This window comes from Lampetra planeri, chromosome 18, assembly GCF_965212315.1.
Source record: "Lampetra planeri chromosome 18, kcLamPlan1.2.h2, whole genome shotgun sequence".
NCBI lineage: Eukaryota > Metazoa > Chordata > Hyperoartia > Petromyzontiformes > Petromyzontidae > Lampetra > Lampetra planeri.
Genome location: NC_136124.1, coordinates 239,076 through 260,316, shown reverse-complemented (window position 1 = coordinate 260,316; position 21,241 = coordinate 239,076). Strand labels below are relative to the sequence as shown.

At 43.8% G+C, this 21,241-nt stretch overlaps 1 protein-coding gene across 3 annotated transcripts in view; it reads left to right on the top strand.

Moving 5' to 3' along the window:
* LOC144723439 (protein jagged-1-like) overlaps positions 1 to 20,517 on the top strand; it is a 122,333-nt gene extending 101,816 nt beyond the window's left edge. For 2 of the 3 annotated variants that reach the window (XM_078602200.1, XM_078602197.1), the window contains exons 18-26: positions 565 to 681; positions 6,000 to 6,027; positions 6,737 to 6,822; positions 8,398 to 8,511; positions 9,525 to 9,640; positions 10,713 to 10,961; positions 11,771 to 11,902; positions 13,720 to 13,867; positions 15,889 to 20,517. In XM_078602200.1, the coding sequence (XP_078458326.1) occupies positions 565 to 681; positions 6,000 to 6,027; positions 6,737 to 6,822; positions 8,398 to 8,511; positions 9,525 to 9,640; positions 10,713 to 10,961; positions 11,771 to 11,902; positions 13,720 to 13,867; positions 15,889 to 16,310 (1,412 nt within the window). In that variant the 3' untranslated portion in view covers positions 16,311 to 20,517. The remainder of the gene's footprint in view (positions 1 to 564; positions 682 to 5,999; positions 6,028 to 6,736; positions 6,823 to 8,397; positions 8,512 to 9,524; positions 9,641 to 10,712; positions 10,962 to 11,770; positions 11,903 to 13,719; positions 13,868 to 15,888) is intronic. The other variant, XM_078602199.1, reaches the window with a different exon arrangement.
* Positions 20,518 to 21,241: the final 724 nt, after the last annotated feature.

The following is a 21,241-nucleotide window of genomic DNA, read 5'->3' as shown; positions in this document are numbered from 1 at the left end:
GTTTGTGGATAGCTCATGGTGCTATGAACCCAGCAGACCTGAGTTTGATTCCCTGCCATAACGTAACATCATTGGCGCATGGTATAAGAAGCGGTCATCACCACCCCTTCCCCTCCACTCGCCAGTGTGGTGAAGTATGGTCAAATATCCTCCACGACCGAAACGTTGTGGGAAGGCCTTCATTCAGCAGTGGATTGACAAAGGGTTGTAAATTAAATTGAAGATAGCGGTGGTGGTTCGATGATGAGGAGAATAGTGATAACATTTGTAGGACAATATCTGTCACGTTGCTGATAGATAACTGCTCGTTTAACAAACATGATGATGATGATGATATTGGTTTCACACTGACGATGGCGTTCGCACCACCGCTATCGCGACCGGTTAACAGTGACTGTTTAACGACGGTCATGACTCAAACGGTCGTCAAATAAACTGTTGACGCTCCCAAGGCGATCACGAGGACGGCACGCGTTGGTGGTGCCGATGGCCACAGTGGCAAACTTGTGATGGGAAACCACTCCCCCCCCCCGCCCCCTCCCGGTCTCCTCTACACTCGTTCAGCCCAGAGCATCGCGTGCGTGCCGAACCCGTGCCAGAACGGAGCCACCTGCGTCATCAGCGGAGACTCCTACAAGTGCATCTGTCAGAGCGGATGGGAGGGCGCCAACTGTACCCAGGGTGAGTCACGTTAGCGTTGACGTCGTCACCAGCTCCGAGGAGGGTAGAGAGGGAGACGCTCGCAAGCGCAGAACAAATGCGACCAACTCGCAGCACTCTATTGTCGGCAGTTGCGCGCGACCGTCGCGCGGGCATCACACAAGCTGCGCCGCTGGGTGATGACGTCCGTTGCCGCCTCGACAGCGCACACGCGCTGCTGTCCAGGTTGTCACATCGCTGTTTGGAAGATTCGTTTCCCCATTCTTGTCCCCCCCCCCCCCCCATACGTTCGGCCGATCTCTCAACATCCTGCGAGGATGCGAGGCCCTGCGTAATGGCGAGCCACTTCGCTTTCTCTCGACGTACTGCTCATCACTCTCTGTCATACGATTGGAATGTTTTGCAGCGTCTAAACGCAACCGAAAGTCGAGCACTTAATGCAACAAGCGGGACACAATTCGCCCCCAAATTATAAAAAAGGAAAGATTAAACAAACTACGTTAACGATGAAGGAAAATGCTAATTGTGCCTTGTTTGTCGTCTTGTACCAACAAGAGAGCGTGCATATGCACAGACCTTTAGCAGTGAGAAGCAAACCCATAGCTTTTTTAATTCTTCATGTCTGCTACAGACTTAGTGACCACTTGTATATTTATGTCTGATGGTCGCAGTGTCCCAGCACTCAAATTGAGCAATGGCCAGTACCAATCTCTCTTGGTAGTTTTGAGCCGGTGGTGAAGATTTCGCATTTGCTCCTAGGCAACCAGTTGCTCCACAGGGCAATCAATCTTTACTTAGCGCTGCGTAGTATTCAACTGACCTATCGACTTCAGGTGGGGGAGCGCGGGGGGTGCGGAATGAAGGATCGAAGTCAACGCTTGGTAGCTGACTTCGTGTAGACGGCAGTCTTGCTTTTGAAGAGCTTTTGGAGCATCCTTCGTCTCCGTAAGGCATCTAGAACACGTTTAGAGCCTTCTGCACCGTTAATCTTCGGCACCTGTGCTGTCTTTTATGGACATTATTTGAAGTGTGCATGCCTGAGTGATGAAAACAAAACGAGTGTGCAATGGTGCCACTCCCTGGGCTGAATTTTACATCAGCAGGCATCTGCAATATATTTTTAAATATTCAAAGAGAGGGCGTCTTCCATGCCAAAAATGTTGGGAAAAGCCGGAGCCAAAACAATGCGACACTTTCTTTTCTTGTTGCCCTCCCAGTCGCTGAGCATTTGTGCCAAAAAAAATGTTTCGCCTTTCCTCGAGAGACACTTGGCGGCCTGGTGTTTTGGAGCCAGAAGGGGAGACATTTAGTCTAATGATCGCTCTTATTCTATTTGCACAGTGATCTCTGGCACTCTCTGCCGCCATGCATCTCTGCATATTCTCCTGTGCCACAGATGATATCGACGTTGAATAAAAAAAAAGAACCATGCCCGCACATGCACGCACTGAAATGTGCAAGCGTGTGCCAAATGTTATTGCTCAGTTTATGCAGTTGATGCGACTGCATTTTTCCCTACCTCGGCGCTACCTTCTGGGTTCTCTGTTGCTGTAGAGGGGTGACGTTGTTCTTTCGTGTTGTAGCCACACTCTCCCTGTAAGCAAAGATCCAAGCTGGACAGCACCGTGGCAAAGACAAAGGTGCAGCCCGTACAACTGCTTGCTCACGCCGCCACTCGGCAGATGGGCCTCCACCAGAGGGAGCTCTGAGGGATCCCCTGTGGCAGAGAGATGACGCTCACAACTGGAAGGCTTGCAAGTTAATACTTCGCTACTCAAGGATCAGCTCTGCCCATCATCATCCCTTTGTGTATTTAATTTTAAAAAAAAATATGTCCACTTGCTTTTGGTCATCGTATTAAAAGACTGCAGCCCCCGACCATTACGTTGCAGAATTCTGATCGCTGGTGCAGGGCTACGAATGGACGTGGGTGCCTCCCAATGCTCATTTCCACATTGAGATACTGGGGGATGCTCTGACCATACAAGTATTCCTGTAGACATCAAGTCCCGAGACATTCAAGGAAGCCAGCGGCCACACACGTTATAGCTTCTCCGATGTGTTTTTGTTTTTGGGTTTTTCTGAACTGAACTCTGTGGCACAATCGCGGAAACTTACGCGGCCGTAGCGTCGCTCACATCGACGTTACATCACGTGCAACCGGATCGGTGACCGTACACGTAATCAAACAACGGCAGGCAAGATATTATATTATTTAGGCAAGATATTGTCTGAATCTGGGGTGAGGTAGCACCGGTTGCTTCGGAGAAGTGATCCTTTCCTTCCCCGTATGACGGACATTGCCACGGGCCTTTTAAAAGCAAAACCGCCCAGGGCTATGCATCCACGTGTCCACCGAGATAGATTGCCCTGAGGGTTCCGTGTTTTTGAGTGTGATATGGACAGAGGAGAGAGCTGTTTTTACAACCGAGAGGAACTGTTTAGTCTGGCTAACGTCGGAATACGGGAGAAGGTCAGTGCAGTGCGAAGTCAAGTCTGCCACCGTTGTGTATTTTGCGAACTCAACAGGAAGGAGTGAGTGAAAAGAATGAAGAAAATAAAATAAGGAAGGGACAAAGCTGTTGATATTTCTGGCTTGACCTGAGCAATATTTCTCCACATGACTGGGAAAGGGAAGGTGGCCTGCTGATAAAGTGGACTGCAGGCTGCTCAGATAATTAATCAGCAAAACACGAGTCAGAAGAAAAACATTCTACTGCATTGACTCACGTCTTTTTCCCTTTGCGTTTACTCAGCGCAACTTTTTTAAACAATTGCAGTGAACAACAGTAATCTCAGTAGGCCTGTAAGATACATTGAGTAAACCTGTGTGTGAAATACACTTTAAATATATGTAGATAATTACTGAAAAATAATTAAAATCTTCCACCTTAAAAAATTTACAAGGGAAAATAAATATAAATCCGTCATATAGAAACCTATTAATGTTTAAATGTTCAAGCAATAATTTGACACGTTTATCTTTGGCAAGCCCAAAGCCAGTCGCTATGTTAGAGACCAGTGTATTAAATGTTTTAACAATTCCTGCTTAATGCTACACATCACCAAATAACTATGGTACTCAATGGTACTTATTACCAAATACCCATGTGACCATAACAATGTAAACTTGCTCCATTGCAATAGCGATGATGTAAATGTTACATTGAACCTGCGATAAATGATTAATAGTTGCACTGTCAATGGCAGTCATCATTGTCACCTTCAGACATGATCAATCCACTGCTGGATGAAGGCCTCCCCAATCTGCCGCAGCCACCTCTTGCGGCTCTGCGCTGTAGCAGCCATTCAGCACCTGGGCATGAACTGATATTATCCCCCCATGGCCTCGGTGGATCTAGGGATGTATTGCATTCCTTGGCTGCCACTCCGATATTATTCTTGACCATCTGCCGTCATCCCTTCTAAGCGACATGTCTTGCCAAAGCACGCTCACTTTTCTTTATAAGTTGGGCTATGTCATTCACCTACATATGCTCTCTAATCCACGTGTTCCTCTTTCTGTTGCTCAATGTAATTCGAAGCGTGCATCTCTCGTTGATTTATTGCACACTTAAAAATGTTGTACTATATTTTTCATGGTGTTTCTGAACCATATGTGATAGCCGGCACTAATGCGCACCAATTGAAAACTTTCCTCTGTAGCCCACAGTGGTACATTACTTTTCGTTATCAACATTCCAAGAGCACTTCTTCCTTACCTTCTCTCAGTAGGAAGGATCAATGTCATATATACACAATATATATATAGTTGTCACGCAAAAAAAGAATCGCGCAGAGCTCTAAGAGCTGCTGCATGCATGTTGCAAGCAGGTCACTGCCAGGGCAGCGTTGTTTGTGAAACGACAGCGGCGGTGGTATGTGGAATTGTACGTGCGGCCTACAAGGACGTTCTTTCAGGAGCAATGAGTCGTGACGTGTGCTGGTATTCCTGAGCACATTAGGCAGCAGAAACTGGTCAATTATCACTCAATATAGGACAAGCCTTTCGTTGCAATACGATGTGCGAGAAAGAGCGAGAGAGAGAGTGGAAGAAAAACAATATTGTTGTATAACTCTTTTCACGATGATTTTTCGGCTGTGGTAAATGTGAATACATTAATCGACCATGAATACCTAACCAGTGAACTCAAACATGTACATTAAGCTCCCAAGGCAAATGGATATTCTGACTACGCAATCCGCAAAGCCATCACCCCAACCGTGAGGAAGGAGCCATCTGAGGATCCAATCAAAACCAACACCTTGCCATACATAGCAGGGGTAACCGGAAAGATTTCCAAAATCATGAACAAACACAAGATCCAGGTCCGATTTAACACAGTACATTAAATTTGTGATCTGATCCCATTTGTGATGGACAAGATTCCTGACATGCAATATCCCGGCGTCTACAAACTAAGCTGTATCTGCAGTACCAGTGACATTGGGGAAACTAAACAACATGTCTCGGACTGTGTTCGTGAGCATAAGGCAGATTTGAAACATGGTAGAACCAATACTTCAGCCGTGGCTGATCATTATTTTAATGCGGCTGGCTCACACGAAATTTATTTTTCAAAGGCTTTGCAAGCCTACTGGCTATCAACAAAGATTTGTTCATGAAGCCATCCATATATACAGACACAGACACAATTTCAACCGAGAGGATGGTTATGAACTCAGCAATCATTGGAAAGATGTCATCAACCACTTTGAGTCATGACTTTATTTGTGTTTTCTTGTCAACCTCCACTATCAGCAGTGTGGGTGTGTGGAGCGAGGTGCAATGGTTGCCTGGCGGCCCTTTGGTGTAGTTGCTTGTTTTTTACCTACATTAACATTAGCTGCCCCGCCCATGCTGCTGACACACTTGGGCTACGCCCATTTCTAAACCTTTATAAACAGTTTGCCTTTAGAGGCTTACCCCCCTTTTCCTCATGCCGACCGCTTGTATTGCGATCGAAACGTCGTGGTTTTTGTTTTTTATTTTATTTTTATTACTGAAAAAACAATAATAAGTCTCCATTATAGACTGCCAGTACGCTCACTTAGGTTAAGAACCAGGCTACAGTCTACATTATAGACTGCCAGTACACTTACCCAGCTTAATACCAGGCTACAGTCTACATTATAGATGGCCAGTACACTCACTCCGATTAAGAACCAGGCTACAGTCTACATTTGTGTTTTTGTTTCTTATTATTTTTATTTTATTTTTCTCATTCACTTCATTTTTTATTATTATATCTACGTGACTTTCCCGAAAGAACCAAAAAATTTAAATGTACCTGCTTGAAACCTAATCATGTGTTTCCTTTTGTTTGTTTTATTTTCAGATATCAACGATTGCAGTTCTCACCCCTGGTACGTGATTTATTTAGCGCATCAATTTGTCGTGCAATCCGGGGTTAAACGTTTTAAAAAAAAAAGTAAATGACAGCCTAAACGACGCTCCGCTGTTTATTGTTTGTGACATATAAGAGGGAAGTGTGGTGGGATTGCTTCCACAATTTATAAATTCTAAAAAAGAATTATCTGTTTAAAACTAATACAATACTTTGTTTTTTTATGTATATTTAAAAGTACGACTGCATTCTGGAACATAACAGCGTACTCTATGTGTAAATTAACAACCGTTTTTGAGAGCAATTTAAAATCTACTCAGACAAAGGGTTCTTTGACGAGGGGCAACTGAAGTAGAGTTTAATTCCTGGCCGAATACACCATAACGTCTGAACCTGGCCTGATCCTCCCCGAGGTCATTTCAACCAAAACTGTATACCTGGTAATGTAGAGATGTGTCAACGTCAGTAATGAGGAGACAGAGCGAGCAGAGTGTGGTCCTGGCCACGCCGCACCCCCGTGTGCACCATGCCAGCCTTAAGAGGTGCTTGCTAACAACACTTGCCCCCATAGTCTCGTCAGGCTTAAAGGGGGATGGATCTTTGTTTGTTTTGTTCGTACGGACCGCATGTATACTTTAGGGCATCTTGTGTTATTTATTTTAGTGTGTCATACTTGTATACGTTAACACAACAACTTGTGTGCTTGTTGTTGTTGTTGTTTTTATCAGCTACAATGGCGGAACGTGCGTCGATGGGATGAACTGGTACCGCTGTGAGTGTGCAGCTGGATTCGCTGGGCCTGACTGCAGAATAAGTGAGTTGCACTTCTTTAACGCAAACTCCCCTGTCAATACGGCACACTTCCTCTTGAGTTTATTTAAGGGCCTGGTTGGGCAGGGCCCACTGATCGTGGGGATGGTGACCGATAGGCAAGAAACCTTTGAAACTGGCCAGTGGTCGAGAGGCCATCCATCCGTTAGAGACGGCTACAAGCTTTTGGAGGCCTTAATCCAGCAGTGGATAGATCATTTCTGACGGAAAGGCAGCCAAGGGAGGAAGCCATCTGAAAGCGTGGCCATCACGGAGACGGAGCGGTAACATCAGCTCATCTTCAGGATCGAGACGGAATGTGGCATCGCTAGACCGTGAATTGGTAGCAATGTCGTGGGAAGGCCTTCATCCAGCAGTGGATTGATAAAAAGGCTATCGATGGTTATATTTTATTATTCTGTTTGTGATGTGATGAAAGTCAAAATGGATGGCAATTGTGCTTGATCGTGTGAACACGATACCTGGCAATGTGTTGATCAACACTGCCGCCTGGCAAAAAAGGATCGGCGGCACGTACGCGTCACATGCACAACGATTGCCTCCTCAAGTGTGTTACTTTGGGCTGTGCTCTGGTTATAAATACGCATGCAATTTTGCCCGATCATGAATACGACATTGGCTACAGTGCATTGATCAACACGGTCAGTCACGCTGTCGGCACTCGTGGCGAGCGAGGGAGCGGGTGCCCACGATTGTGTTGCGCCCTGGAAGTGTTCAAGACGAGAGATGTCGCGTCAATAATTAATCCTGAAGATGTAAACCTGAGCAAAGAATGAGATGAATTATTGCATCGTTTAAACGTCAAAATACTGCAAGCTGCAGGGTTTTTTTCACTTTTTTTTACCACTGTACATATTCAATTCTTAACGTGGTTTTCATCAAAAATATTTACGTTGGGTTCTTTTTCCTCTTCAGAATGGTTTAAATTCCAATAACTTTACCAAGAACCCAGGTAGCCTTTTGTCCAAGGCGTCGATCCCCCCTATCCCCAGCCAATGCTTCTGCTGATGGTTATTTAAACTGCCAGTATTGTGACCACTGGCAGGAGGTGATGGCTGAGTAGCGTATTGCAGTCGGTACGCAGAGCCTGATGCAACCAGTTTCCAGGTACTCCAGTGGCAGACTGGTAAATCAGGTTTCTTGCAACTGGCTCGCGAGTCTTTTTGGTGTTGGACGTTAAATAAAACAAGAACTGTACATGTAAGTATAACACCTGCACGACTCCCGTGTCTGCTGCGGTAGTGTACAAGATTTTAATCGTCTCAATACATTTTTGAACGGATGACATCCATTGCACCGCGGTGTACAGATGCTTCAACAGACACGGCGCTAGCTGTGGATGATAGCGGTGATCGAGACTCATGATGTATTACTATCAAAGGGAAGGAACACACCTGAGAAGGCATCCTTCGTGCAAGAGCTTGATGGATTGAGACCGTGGGAAATTGCGATGCTTTGAGGAGGCCTTCAGCCAGCCATGGATAGATCATGGCTCACGATGACGACGATGACGACGACGATTTCCTAATGCATACGCCCGTGCCGTTGTTTTCCACAGACATCAACGAGTGCCAGTCCATGCCGTGTGCAAAGGACGCCACGTGCATCGATGAGATTAACGGCTACCGGTGCATGTGTCCCCCCGGCCGTGCGGGACGACACTGCCATGATGGTGAGGAGGACCTCGCTTGAATTTACAACCATAGTCTACGTTTGCTAGCCAGGAAAGCCTCCCCGATTTTCAGGAAACAACATCAACGACAGTGCAACTTGCTTGCCGTTTGATACATCCGCCGTGGTGGCGTTACAAGAGAGCGCATTGCCACGAGTGACTTTAAATGTATATTTTTTCTCATTAACAAAACTTCGAAACTCCTGGCTGTCCTCATGAGTAGGATTGCCACCTACTGTGGTACAACATAACCCAGGACATGGGAACACGAGTATGTCACAATGCTGGGAGATGAGAGAACTTTATTTAAATGCATCGTCTTAGGTGGTGCGTTATTTACCAGGATAGCTGCGTCAAACAATGAGGACGTCCTGGAAAAACCAGAACAGGGTGGTGACCCCACTCATGACCCCCATTGTGGAGATTTCAGTAATTACACCAATCATCAGGTGCATGCGGTGTGCAGTTGTTTAATCAGCATACAAATATGTTGGTAATCACAAAAAGACTGACTGTGGTGGGCTCGCGAGGACCGCCGTGAAAAAAAGTGGCCTCGGCGTGTAGGTCTGCGAAGAAGAGACATTCTATTTTGTTGGTGACATGGCCCAGCGGCAGCACGTTTTCCGCTTGTTGCAGCGATTCGCGGTTGTAGTCCAGCAGAGTCACCCTGGTTATGACTACGGTGTGTCCTCACGGCAGAACACGCGCGCTTCGTCTGATTCGAAGTGGATGGTTAAAGATCCCGGTGACGTCATACACAGAGTAGGCCATTGCCTACCGCCCTCATCCAAATTTGGAAAATTTGAAAAATTCCACCGCAAATTACGCAGTTGCGATTGCACATAACAAGATCTCATGCCTACTGCGACACTGCTGCACATTATGTCCATGAAAACAGCACCTTTGTGGTAGCCTTGCACGATAAGAATGGCTCGAATACCAAAATAACAAAACTATTATTGTTATTATTAAGTGTGTTAATCGCTGTCGCCCTGCGTGTGTTGCTATTACAGTCGTACAGCCAACGCAGCCATGTGTGGCCAGCGGCAGGAATCACTCCCATGGGTCCAGCTGGAAGGAGGAATGCAACGTGTGCCACTGCTCCAATGGGGACATCGATTGCACAAAGGTGCGTGTTAGTCCAGGCCTTCTTCTCTGAGAGCGCTCTCGTCAGCTCTGTATTGCAGTGTCTCTGGTTAGTTGATGGGCCAGAGGAGAAACTGGTACCACCTAAAGTCAATCTAGATTGAAAACGAATTTCTGTTGTCCTTCCATGTAGCTCCAATTAGCACGGTTGGCTATGTACGTCGCGAAAGAAGTTCAACATAAATAAAGTTATAATCATCCGTATTTATTTGATAACTCCACTCATTTCAAATGGTCATCGCATTATTCACTGTCAGTGGCCACACAGAAAAATGGGAAACACTAAAGTGGTACCGACAAATATTATTGGTTCTTTCAGTAAAGTCACGTAGAAAATAATTTTTAATAATAATACATTTAAAATAATAGAAGCAAAAAACCACAATAAAAAATATAAATAGTAAAATAAAAAAACCACGACGTTTCGATCGCAACACAAGCGGTCTTCATCAGGCGGAGAGATAAGTGAAATATCTGGTCGGGGCTCATAGACTAAGTGTGGATCACCTGGGCATCGTCCCTTCCAGCTTCCGGCAGCGTATATACATTTTTCATCCTTACAAAAACGCGCATTTATTTATCAAAGTGACTGTCGGTTATTGTCATGGTGACGATAGCCAATGTTAATAATTGTGCATGTAATCACTTATTTCATTTCGTATACACTGGCATATGTCTAGCGCAGTGGTCGGCAACCGGCCACTCCGGAGTCATATACGGCTCTTTAAGGGCTACTTTGCGACGTTTATTATCAAGGACCCACCGTCTCGTATTTACGAGCATTGTGGCTCTTTAACTATTGAGTATTTATTTACCAAATTTGAAAAAAATGCCTCCTTCTGTTATTTTGGTTGCCGACCTCTGACCTCGTCGGTTGGGAACCCTGGAAACTTCACATTCACACTTGGAACAATTGACAGAACAGGCTCACAAGCCAGCCTCGTGGTTCCACTTTGATCGAAGATGGGAGCTTCGTGGCGCCCGCACCAATGCGCCGATGATGTCCGTCCATTGGGTAACAATGGCATTGACGCTCCCTGCACGGGCACCCGCAGGTGTGGTGCGGCAACAAGCTCTGCCTGCTGAGCCCTGCCGCGGCGTCCGCGGAGACAGACGGGTGCCCCGCTGGGCTGTCGTGCCACGCGATGCGTCACGAGTCCTGCCTCGCGGGATCCTGCTTCCGCCAAGGGGAGTGCCTGCCCCAGACTTCCCCTCCAGCCTCCCTGTGCCAGCTGCAAGAGGATGGAGCAAGCGGGGGCTGCGCTCACTTGAGACTCACCTTCGACAGGAGCCTCTTGGCCCCTGTGAGTATTCCGTCGGATAATTGCAGGCTTTTATTTTTCCTATTGCATAATCTTGGCCATTGAAAGCAAATATGGCTCTTGTAGCTGACCAGCCTAAACATTTGCCTTTTTTCCTCTCCATGCTGTTTGTTGCTGCTCTGATGTGTTTTTGGCTTTTACCACGTGGAGGGAAATGTCAGGCATCACGCCAAACAATTTGCAGCACAACTCAAAAACATCAGAGAGCTGTCCAACACAACCACGAGAACCTACACCATATTAGTCGTGCTTTGTGTGTTCCCTATGCTCTGTGTTTATAAATATATATGCGTATGTTATGCTGTATGCTGCGCTGTCACGTAAAGCTGGTTTGGCAGCCCTGGAAAAGTGCCCAATTTCCATGCAGCAGAAGGCCATAAGTTCAAACCTCGGAAGAGGGTGGACTCAGTCTATCATAACTCCAGGCTTGATCAATCGAGTACCACCTTTGGGTAGACAGTAGTGGTTGCCTTATGAAGAGAATTCAAAAATCAATAGAGCTATTCAATCAATAGAGCTATTCAATCAATAGAGCTATTCAACCATGAACCTCTACAACAAGCGGCGAGCGTGCGACCGCTGGGCCGCGTCACCGCCCCCGCGTGGATTTTTAGGAACTCTGCACCAATTGGGCTGCGAGGTGGGAAAAATTAGAAGAGCTATGGAAACGCCATAGCCTTTCGAGAGAAGAGGCAGAGGAGAGAGCATGCACGCAAGCCGATCCTATGCATAAAATGGGACTTGGATATAAAGAGGAAGTAGCACAAATCTTTTCCATTGTCTGCTTCCAGAGCACCACGGTGGAACACCTTTGCAGAGAACTGCGCTACTTGGAAGCCATCCACAACCTGTCCAGCAGCTTCCCCATCTACATCTTGTGTGAGATGATCGACAAGGAGCCGGACAAGATCAGAGTTGCCATCGTAAGTAAAATCCACGTTGTAGAACCGCGATAACAATACCGGCCATGACCCCATCCACCGCTGGCAGACAGCCTCCCCCAAATAAAGCTTGATTTACCTAAGTGTATACTATGCAGGAAGGATAGACTATTGCACAATTGTATAACGGTTAATAAGGTTGGCTATATTAAGTATTTAGTAAACTCTGTATTATCTACCCTTGACATTTGAAGATCCATAACACTTATTTTCTATATATACATTATATTTACAAAAGCAAATTAATTTGTTTTCATTGTAAGAGTAAGCGAATGGAGAAAATTACAATATATTAATAAAGGAGCAATTGGGCTTGAGCAGGACACATTTCTAGAAGGGACCATGGCTGAAGGTTTACAATACCTGTTAAAATAAAGATAGCTTTTTTAGTCTATATTGATGGAACTGCAGCCAAGGAATGGAACACACCAGAGAGGATGTGCGATGAGGAGATGGAGCGATGAACTCAGCTCATGTGCAGGTTTATAGGCGGATTGTTCCATCGTTGGTCATTGGAGAAGTAGCTTGCCAAGGCCTTGATCCAGCAGTGAATTGACCACGGCTAACAATGATATAGAGTCACGTAGGTAGGAAAATTTAATGAAATAAAAAATATGATATAAAATAAAACAAAAAGTGAAATATTAGTTTTTTCTTTTATTTTATTTTTCTACCTACGTGACTTTACCGAAAGAACCAAAGAGTATGGATTCCTGCAGTCACGAAAGCTTCAAATCAAGATTGAGATAGATGTGCTTTATATTCCGATGGAATGTTTATATTAACAATTAATAGTAGAATTATGAAAAAACATTTGGCAGCCCTTGGAAACAATTAGCTAATTTACTTTCATGAAGGTAATTGCTTAATGTCTCCTGACCATGCACGTACTTTTCATTCCATAAAACCCTGAAATATTTAAAATAATCTCTTAATGTCTTAAATTGTTATTGCCAAGTCTCTAAAACTATAAATTTTTAAGGCATTTCCAAATGAGCTTCACCTTCTGGGTCTGCACCACTTGATGATGCCAAGCCAACAGCGGTGTTTCTATGGATAGACTGGCCCCTGCCATCGGAATTTAGAATTTACACCACTCGCTCAGGACCACCACTGGGGTTGAGCGCTGCCAATATTTTGAGTCCAAATTAAAAACCAAAATAAAACTGCTCTAAGTTTTGTTTTATATCAATGAACCGTTTGTGTTACGTAAAACAATTGATCAGCCTTCCATTCACATGAAAGGGGAACTATTTTAGTCCGTAGCCCAATAGGCCTTCCAAACTTATGTTTGACAGTGGCATTTTCACAAGAAAAATATTGCAGTGCTTTCTATATTATGAGTCCGGCTCGTTAAACAAAAGCTGTCGTGTTGCCAGATGTTATTTGCAAGAGAACTCCATGCTAGCCATGGGATCTTGTTCATCACAACAAGCAACAATGTCATAAAAATGTATTGCACGTTGTGGTGAAGCATGATGGGGGGGGGGGGTAATAAAATAACGAAACACGAATTTTTCTGTCCGCATAAAAATTTAACATTTCAATTAGGCCATCTGTACGTGAGTCGTTACAAGTGTAATGTTACACAACTCTCCAAATAGATTTTCTTCACGTTCTGGGGCGTTTCTTACAGAACTGAACCAAATAATCTCTCTTCCGAACAAGACGTAGTGCAACTCATGAAACCCATCGGAGAGCTTTACAAAATAACCGTGAAAAAAACCTACACAGCTGTAGGTGATATAGATAAAACATTTTCAAACATCTTCTGTGTGCGATCATTGTTTTTTTTCTAGTCATCCGACCGACAGTCGGGGCCACGGGGAGCGCAGCTGGTGCAAGAGGTGGCGGCGCGGATTGCAGACGCCATCAAGCAGCGCAGATCCGGAAGCAGCCGCCACTTGGCAGCTGTCACCAATGCGGACTTCACGCATTCCACTGCAGGTTCGTCAATCCCCTCTCTTCAGTTTGCCCGTCTTCCCCTTATCCTCACGAACTGGGCACTGGACTCACGAGGACTCTGCTAAACCCCCCAGGAGGTGTAATAACTAAACTAGTTTTTGTATTTTACCAGGTAAAGCTCACTGAGCTATATAGCTCTTTTTCAGAAGCGACCTGGCCACAAATGATAGCGCAACGAAGTGGCTTGTCACGTGGAAATTTATATCAGCCAAATACTCGAAACGCATGTTTCTAAATGTGGAGGGAAAATACTGGAGGACCTGGAGAAAAGTTCACACCACCACCGAGGGAGAGACACGTAAACTCCAAGTATACAAGCGTCACTCAAAATAAACACTGCTGAATCCGAGGCAACTGGATGCCTCAAGGAAATATTTCTGTGTTTTAGTATTTTGGACCAAATCTTGTTATGTGTAGTCCCTATGCAATCACTGTATATATGCATCTGAATCCCAAAAATTAAATCCCTCACTCACGACCTGCCCATGTCCACCTTTCCTTATTGGGCAACTATCTTCCATTCGAATACAACATGACGTTCTTACACACATTTTACCCACCTGGTGATTGCTGAATGTGTCCCAATAGGGCAGAGCGCGCTAATTCAAATTAAGATACAGATCTTGTTTGTGTGTGTGCATGTTTGTCCCGCGTGGTGGAGGGAAGGCTCTACATTTGAATCGGCACTCTCCCTCGTTTCTTCCTTCGCTTTTGTGTTTACTAACCGTCGGGTGCGTGCACCGTGTATGTATGTTGAACTTCTTTTGCACCATGTAATGACTTAATGTGAAGGAGATGATTATTCAGCATAAAAAGATGGACCAGAATTTGGGACACTCCATCATGCCCTGCACAGTGGCAGGGTGCAGTAGCGTCTTTAAATATATAAATTACAACTCTCCACTTGTTACAGGTTACTTTTTCTGATGTCACCAAAAGCCACTTAATGATTTTCAAGCTGCATTGCAATAGCATGATGTGTCTTTGACCACGTGGGCACAGTCTGGACCGTTTTTATGCACTCGTGCAAAATAATAGTAAAACATAAATTGGCCACAGATTTCAACACAAGACCCTCCTGGAAAAAAGTCTCATGACTCATTGAACCATCGCTGGATGATATATAAAGGTCTGATATTAATTACACACGTTAGCCATCACCGTCTATATTTGACTAACAAAATGTTTGGATCTGAGTCGTGATGCGTTGTAATGCGGTTGCTAGGCTTGCGTCACGTTTCATGTCAATAGCACATGAGTGATAACACATTGTGAAATTTACTAGTAAGTGTACGTGACAACAATGACCACGATGATGATGATGCAATGCCTGTTCTGTTGTAAGCCGGCAGCAATAATAGTTGTATTCCTCTTGTAAACAAAGATTGCAGTTTTACTCATCAGAGCGGGCGTGCCGTGTTTCTCAACTCGCTGTGTAATGTTCACCTCGATATTAATACGCCGTCAGGCATTTACACTGCGCTATTACTGTTGATGAAACTAGCGATAAAAATATTCGTCAACGGAGAGATTTTTATACGTTATAGTCAACAATGAATGTCAGTGGACGAAAGTCATCCAGCGTGACCGTAACTCTGACTGCTGCGTACCAAACGCCAAATCGTGACCGACTATGAGGAGATGAAAATCGACTGGTTTGAATAAGATGTCAACTAAGATCGTTCATCATGTCGTTAGAGACAGCAGTGCTCTTGAGAAAGACCAAAATTTGCCATTGGCTATAAATGTATATTGGCTGTAATAACAATTACAATTGGCTGACCTGATTATATTTGGGGCAATTTGGTGCCACTTGCACTGACATTTAATAAATAAGAGTGTTTTACTCAAATGTCTGACTGATTAAGTCGACTAAGAGAATAACCAGATAAAATCCACAGACTTGACTCAAGTTCCACAGCTAGTCAGCAGCTAGACCATGACAAACATCGCAAATGCGCTCACCAGACAAACCACGGCTCTCCCGCCCGCCCCTCTGCCAGCAGACAATATGGTGTTCATCGTGAGCGGCGCGCTGGGCTTCCTGCTGCTGCTGGCCACGCTGCTCCTCTGCGTGTGCTGCATGCGGAGGAGACGAAACCGCCGGTCACCTCACCTCGACAAGCTGGACGACAAGGACAAGGTCATGGAGCCGCTCAACAAGGTCATAATCCACAACCCAATCAGTGGCGGCGGCGGTGGCAGTCAGAACAACAAGCAGCTCGAGCAAAATTTGTGCCGTGTGGGAAAAATGCGGACACACAACATCGAGCTGGAGGAAATCGACAAGCTGGGATTTAGCAGCAATAAAGCGACGCTGGGCTACGGCGTCGGATCGCTGGCCACGCCCGAGGAGCAACCGCTGAGGTCCAAGTTGAATGTGAACAGACCTGCGTACACATGGACGACACAGGTGGAAGTATAGTCCTATACTGCACTGGCGAAACAGACTTTGGTGTCGTGAGCAGCAGCAGCAGCAGTTATACGGACATTGATAACTGGACAGAAATGCGTGCTGTGCCTTTTTTTTTAACGGAATTATGGACAGTCAAGGCTTGTCGCTTCTGCTCTTTATTCACTTTTTACGTGAACTTTGCAGGTTATTCATTGTCAACGTCAACGTCAACGTCGTTGTTGTACCATGCACGTGCCCCATCGAGCATGTGTCCTGCAACGTCTACAGAAAAACTCCAGCAAGTGAACAACTGTCGTGAGCGTAGTGGAGTGGATTTAGACCGTGGAAGAGAAATGAAACAAATGTAAAGAAGAAAGGTTGTGCTTGATGTTGCGCAGTCGATGTTACCATTTTCGTGCTCCTTGGCAGCTTCTGAGAATGCCTTTTTTGAAAGAAGTACACACACACACCACGCGCGCGTGCTGCTTGCTATGCAATCAAATGGGAGATTAAAAAAAATATTGAAGAGAGAAAAAAAATCACAAAAAATATACAAAATGTTAAAGTGAAAAACAACAAAAAGAGGACAGAATGCCCAGAAAACACTGAAGTCTCGCAGGAGACAAGAAGGATGCTTACTCCATGTTTACATGATGGGCAGGATGTATTTTTTCAATCTAGCAAAGCTGAATATATACACCATAGCTAGGCTACTGAACTAAGATATAATACAGAGACTATCCGTCTCACACTGCACTGGTTGTTATTATATTGTTACGTTAGAGGATGTTTGAACTGTTAACCTTGGTAACTTATTTTTTGTGCTTTTTTAAAATAAATATATAATAAATAAAATTACACAAACATGTCTATATATCTCTCTCTCTCAATGTACGCATATGCAGATGGGTTATGAATGATATGACTCGACTTGCGGCATCAGCTTAGAGTGAGTCACAGTCCGTTTGCCGATTGAGGCCCCTTTATCATCATTTTTTTCTGCTCAGCATTTTTCCTCATGGGACATTGACATCGAAGTTCAATTTTGTAGGAAGCCTCAAAGCTCCGACTGGGTAGTCAGGAAGTGCCTTTTAGGTGACCTTTTTGCTGTGTCTGTTGTGGGTTGTATGCGTTGATTGACGATAGACTGGAAAACCCTACCTGGAAAAGGTGTGCGCAAAGCGCAGGCAGGCGTTGGTGTTGTTGTATTATAATCAAAATAACGATGGCTCAATGTAAATACTCGATGTATATTTTAGATCGCTGTATATTGATAACTAAATGTTAATCTTGAAACCTGCATTCCTTTTATTTATTTATATGTCACATAATTGGATGTATTGGGAAATCTTTACTATATTGTTGTGTATTATTGGAATAATATTTTTGGGGGGGGGGGGGTGGAGACAAGGGTTGGGGGGCTTTTAAGTGGCCCTACTTGTGTTTAATGTAGAGCACGGAATGTTATTAATAACTGTAGTCTGAAAACAAGGGTCTTCATGCTGTCTTCTCTGTGCCTTCATGCCCTGTGCCTCGCATGACCTAGCACATCTTCTCGCTTTTCGCTTGCAAAGTAATTATCACTTACGAGACTCGATGGAATTTGGGGGAAAACATCCACACCGACTCTTCAGCTGACTACTACAGTATAAGAATTGAGTGGCATCTGAAAGTCGTCGTATTTTTTATCTTGGAATTAATCAGAGTTTGTCAAGAGTTATTGGGCAGGATTAGGGCAGAATGTATTGTTTTATATCTTGAGAGTAAGGTGATATCAAATTCTCTCATTTCATGAATTCGGTTTGTGTAATTGATGCAACAACAACAAAGAGTGTGCATTGTGTCCACAAGTTATAGCGTTTAGAATTTGCAGCTTTTGAGCAAACTGTCTTGGTGTTGGTGTTCCGATTCATGATTTTAACAAGCTATGTCAAATACACTTAACAAACCAGTAGATGGTAAATGCTGTATTAGCCCGCCATCCACACTTTAGACCGCTCTGCTTCTTAGCAAACCACTGCACTTAACTTCCTTTGCATTGTATACAGTAACTTCATGCTATGTAATGCTACTATAATTAAATTAATCGACAAAGGATGGTGAATTTTAAATTATTCTGGCATTTAAAAAAATATTAATTTTAAAGGTGTTTAGTGTTTTTTATATTACCGTATTATTATTATTGAATCGAAAATGCGTGTGGAAAATGGCGACATTATGTCATTGTTGATACATCGGCTGGGATTAATTAACCCTTTTTGTAAAATGTTATTTACTATTATTATTACTATCCATAGGGTTTCTGTTCAATAAAATAAGAGGCTATAAACATTGGCCAAAATCATCAGTTAACAGAGACATCGGCTTCGATTCATTCTTGCGCCTCATATATATTGATTCTAGGTCTGGTAATGTGTATTGCTCTTGCATCTTGTATTCAAAAGCAAGTCCTGTTGCAGAGATGTAATAATAATTATAATACCAGGTAGGCCTCACTGAGTCCCAAGACTCACCTTCAGGAGGGTCTTCCATTGGGTAGTTTGACCAGTTCCATTAATTATTGTTTCGCATTTAGGAGGACATCAGACTATAACCAGAGGAAACCCACGCATACGAGTGAAAAGCATTTAAAGCTCCACACAGATTCATTCGACAGACAAACCCAACTCATTGAATCTCCATACCTGCCTATACCGATATCACTTTGTGTGATATCGTGATGGTGCCCCATTCAAGAAATAGCCAGGCTGGGTTCTTCCATAAATAAAAGGCTGCAAAATGTCCACATTCTTTCAATTTCTGTCACCTGCTATCACCACGAAGGAATGCTCACCATTCTCCACTGAATGCCTGAATTGGATGCAGACGTCAACTCGCAGAAACACCCACCTAACATTATTCTGCTTCATATCGTTTTCCAATGAACGTGACATGTAGACATGTGTACCAAATATGTTTGTTAATCGCCTTTTTAGACGTAATCACTACATGCTTTCATCTACTTATGAGATCCCACGTGCATGATGTTGAGCAGATAGTGGTGTGTTTTGTCCATATTTCTTTTTTTCCTGCATGGAATTCAATGGATTGAAAATTAAGGAGAAGAGCAGGACTTGTGATGCATTGTTTAAAAGTGGCTGTATCGTTTGAAGCAGGGTCCCAACAGCATTCGGGAAAACACAGTGCCCAATGATCTCTATGCAAAATGAGCACGGCAAACCGTTCAATTAGCCCACAGAGAAACGGCCAATGTGAGTTCCACGTTTGGTTTTATTTTAATGGAACTGGTGCAGCAATGCCAATGATCATTGCGATTAACCACTAACAACGATGATGTATCTCCCCATAGGCTACACCTGTAAAGTGATATTTAAAAGTTTGGAAATCGGATCGATATTTATGGATCTGGAATGTTGCAAAATGTCATGTTTAAATGGGTGCAGGAGATGTGAAATTCTGTTGAGCTTCTCCATGTATCATAGGAGTGGCTACCTGACATATTTGTTTAGCTTCCAATAATGATTGAGTTTCATCGTGGAAACTATAAATAACAAAATGATGAAGCAGATTTTGCTCCTCATATCTGTCCCCTGACGTATATATTTGTACATCCCATCAGCCACATGGCTGATTTGGGATTACATAATTAAATTAGTATTGTATTAATACAAGCAAACCCTGGACCAGTTATGACGTGTCACTGTCTCCTCAGCAGTCAGAATTGCTTCGACCAATGCTGAATAGCCTGAACTGCACATTTTTATAAGACAATGACCGTTTCTGTTAGAAATGGGTCCTGGTTTGATGCAGAATTCTTATAATACACAGCACAAAATAATAATTGAGGTTATTGATAATTTGGCGTTGTGACGTGCTCATAGCATTGTTTGCATCCGGAGGAAAAGCACTGATGTATAAAACGTAGCCAATTTTTTTTTTTGTGAAAACACGAGGGTTGAACTACATTAGTGGTACCGTCTGGTTCATCTCATGAATTCCGCAGAAAAACGTATTCTCATAAAGCTGTTGTCAGTCCACGGACCTCTGCTAGATAAGGTAGATGGAGCATAGATTATTCTCGATCACTTGTGTTGTTGACATGCAGAGATTTCCCCCCCCACACCCTCCGCGTGTATATTGAGACTGATGTGTTATTTTTGTATGGTATATCGCATCTTACGTCACTTAGGAATGATTCCAACATTGAGCATCATTAAAGTATTTTGTATCCAACGAACTGAGAATTCTCTTGTTTTGCTTTGAGATTTTGTTGACAATTGTCGATTGAGTTTTCTGTGTGTCGGAAGAATAATACGTATAATTTACAGACATGTGTAGGTCCACTGTTGGATTAAGGACTCTCAATGATGTGTACTAAACTAAAACGTGTTATTTTACCAAGTAAAAAAAGCCATGTCGGTCACTGAGCCACATTAGTTCTTCTTTGGACGTGACCTGGCCACAAATGATAGCTCAACAAAGTGGCTTATCACGTGGAAATTTATCACAGCCAAATAGTCTAAACGTATGTTTCTAAATGTGGAAGGAAAAACCTGAGGACCTGGATAAAAATCCAAACGAACACATGTAAGCTCCAAATGTACAGACGTCAGGGTTGGAATCAAGCCCACGACCTCCTGCATACCAGGCAAGGAAGTTAACATCTCGCCTCTGCGAGGTCACGTGGGTCATAGTGCAGTGTGCTAACCACTGCCCCACTACTTCCCCCTTTCCATGTAATATCAAGAATTGTATGAAATGCATAAGAGGTTCATGAAAATAGCCGCGGGTGTTTTACAATACTCAGAGGAAAGATTTACACATTGCAATGGATGGGCCTTTGTTTTCAATGACATTGCAGTTTCGGCATCATCCAGCATTTGCTTGACCAAGATATGCAAATTATGAATTGTAGTTTATCGCGAGGTCATTCAAGAATGTTGACTGGAAGACATGGGAGG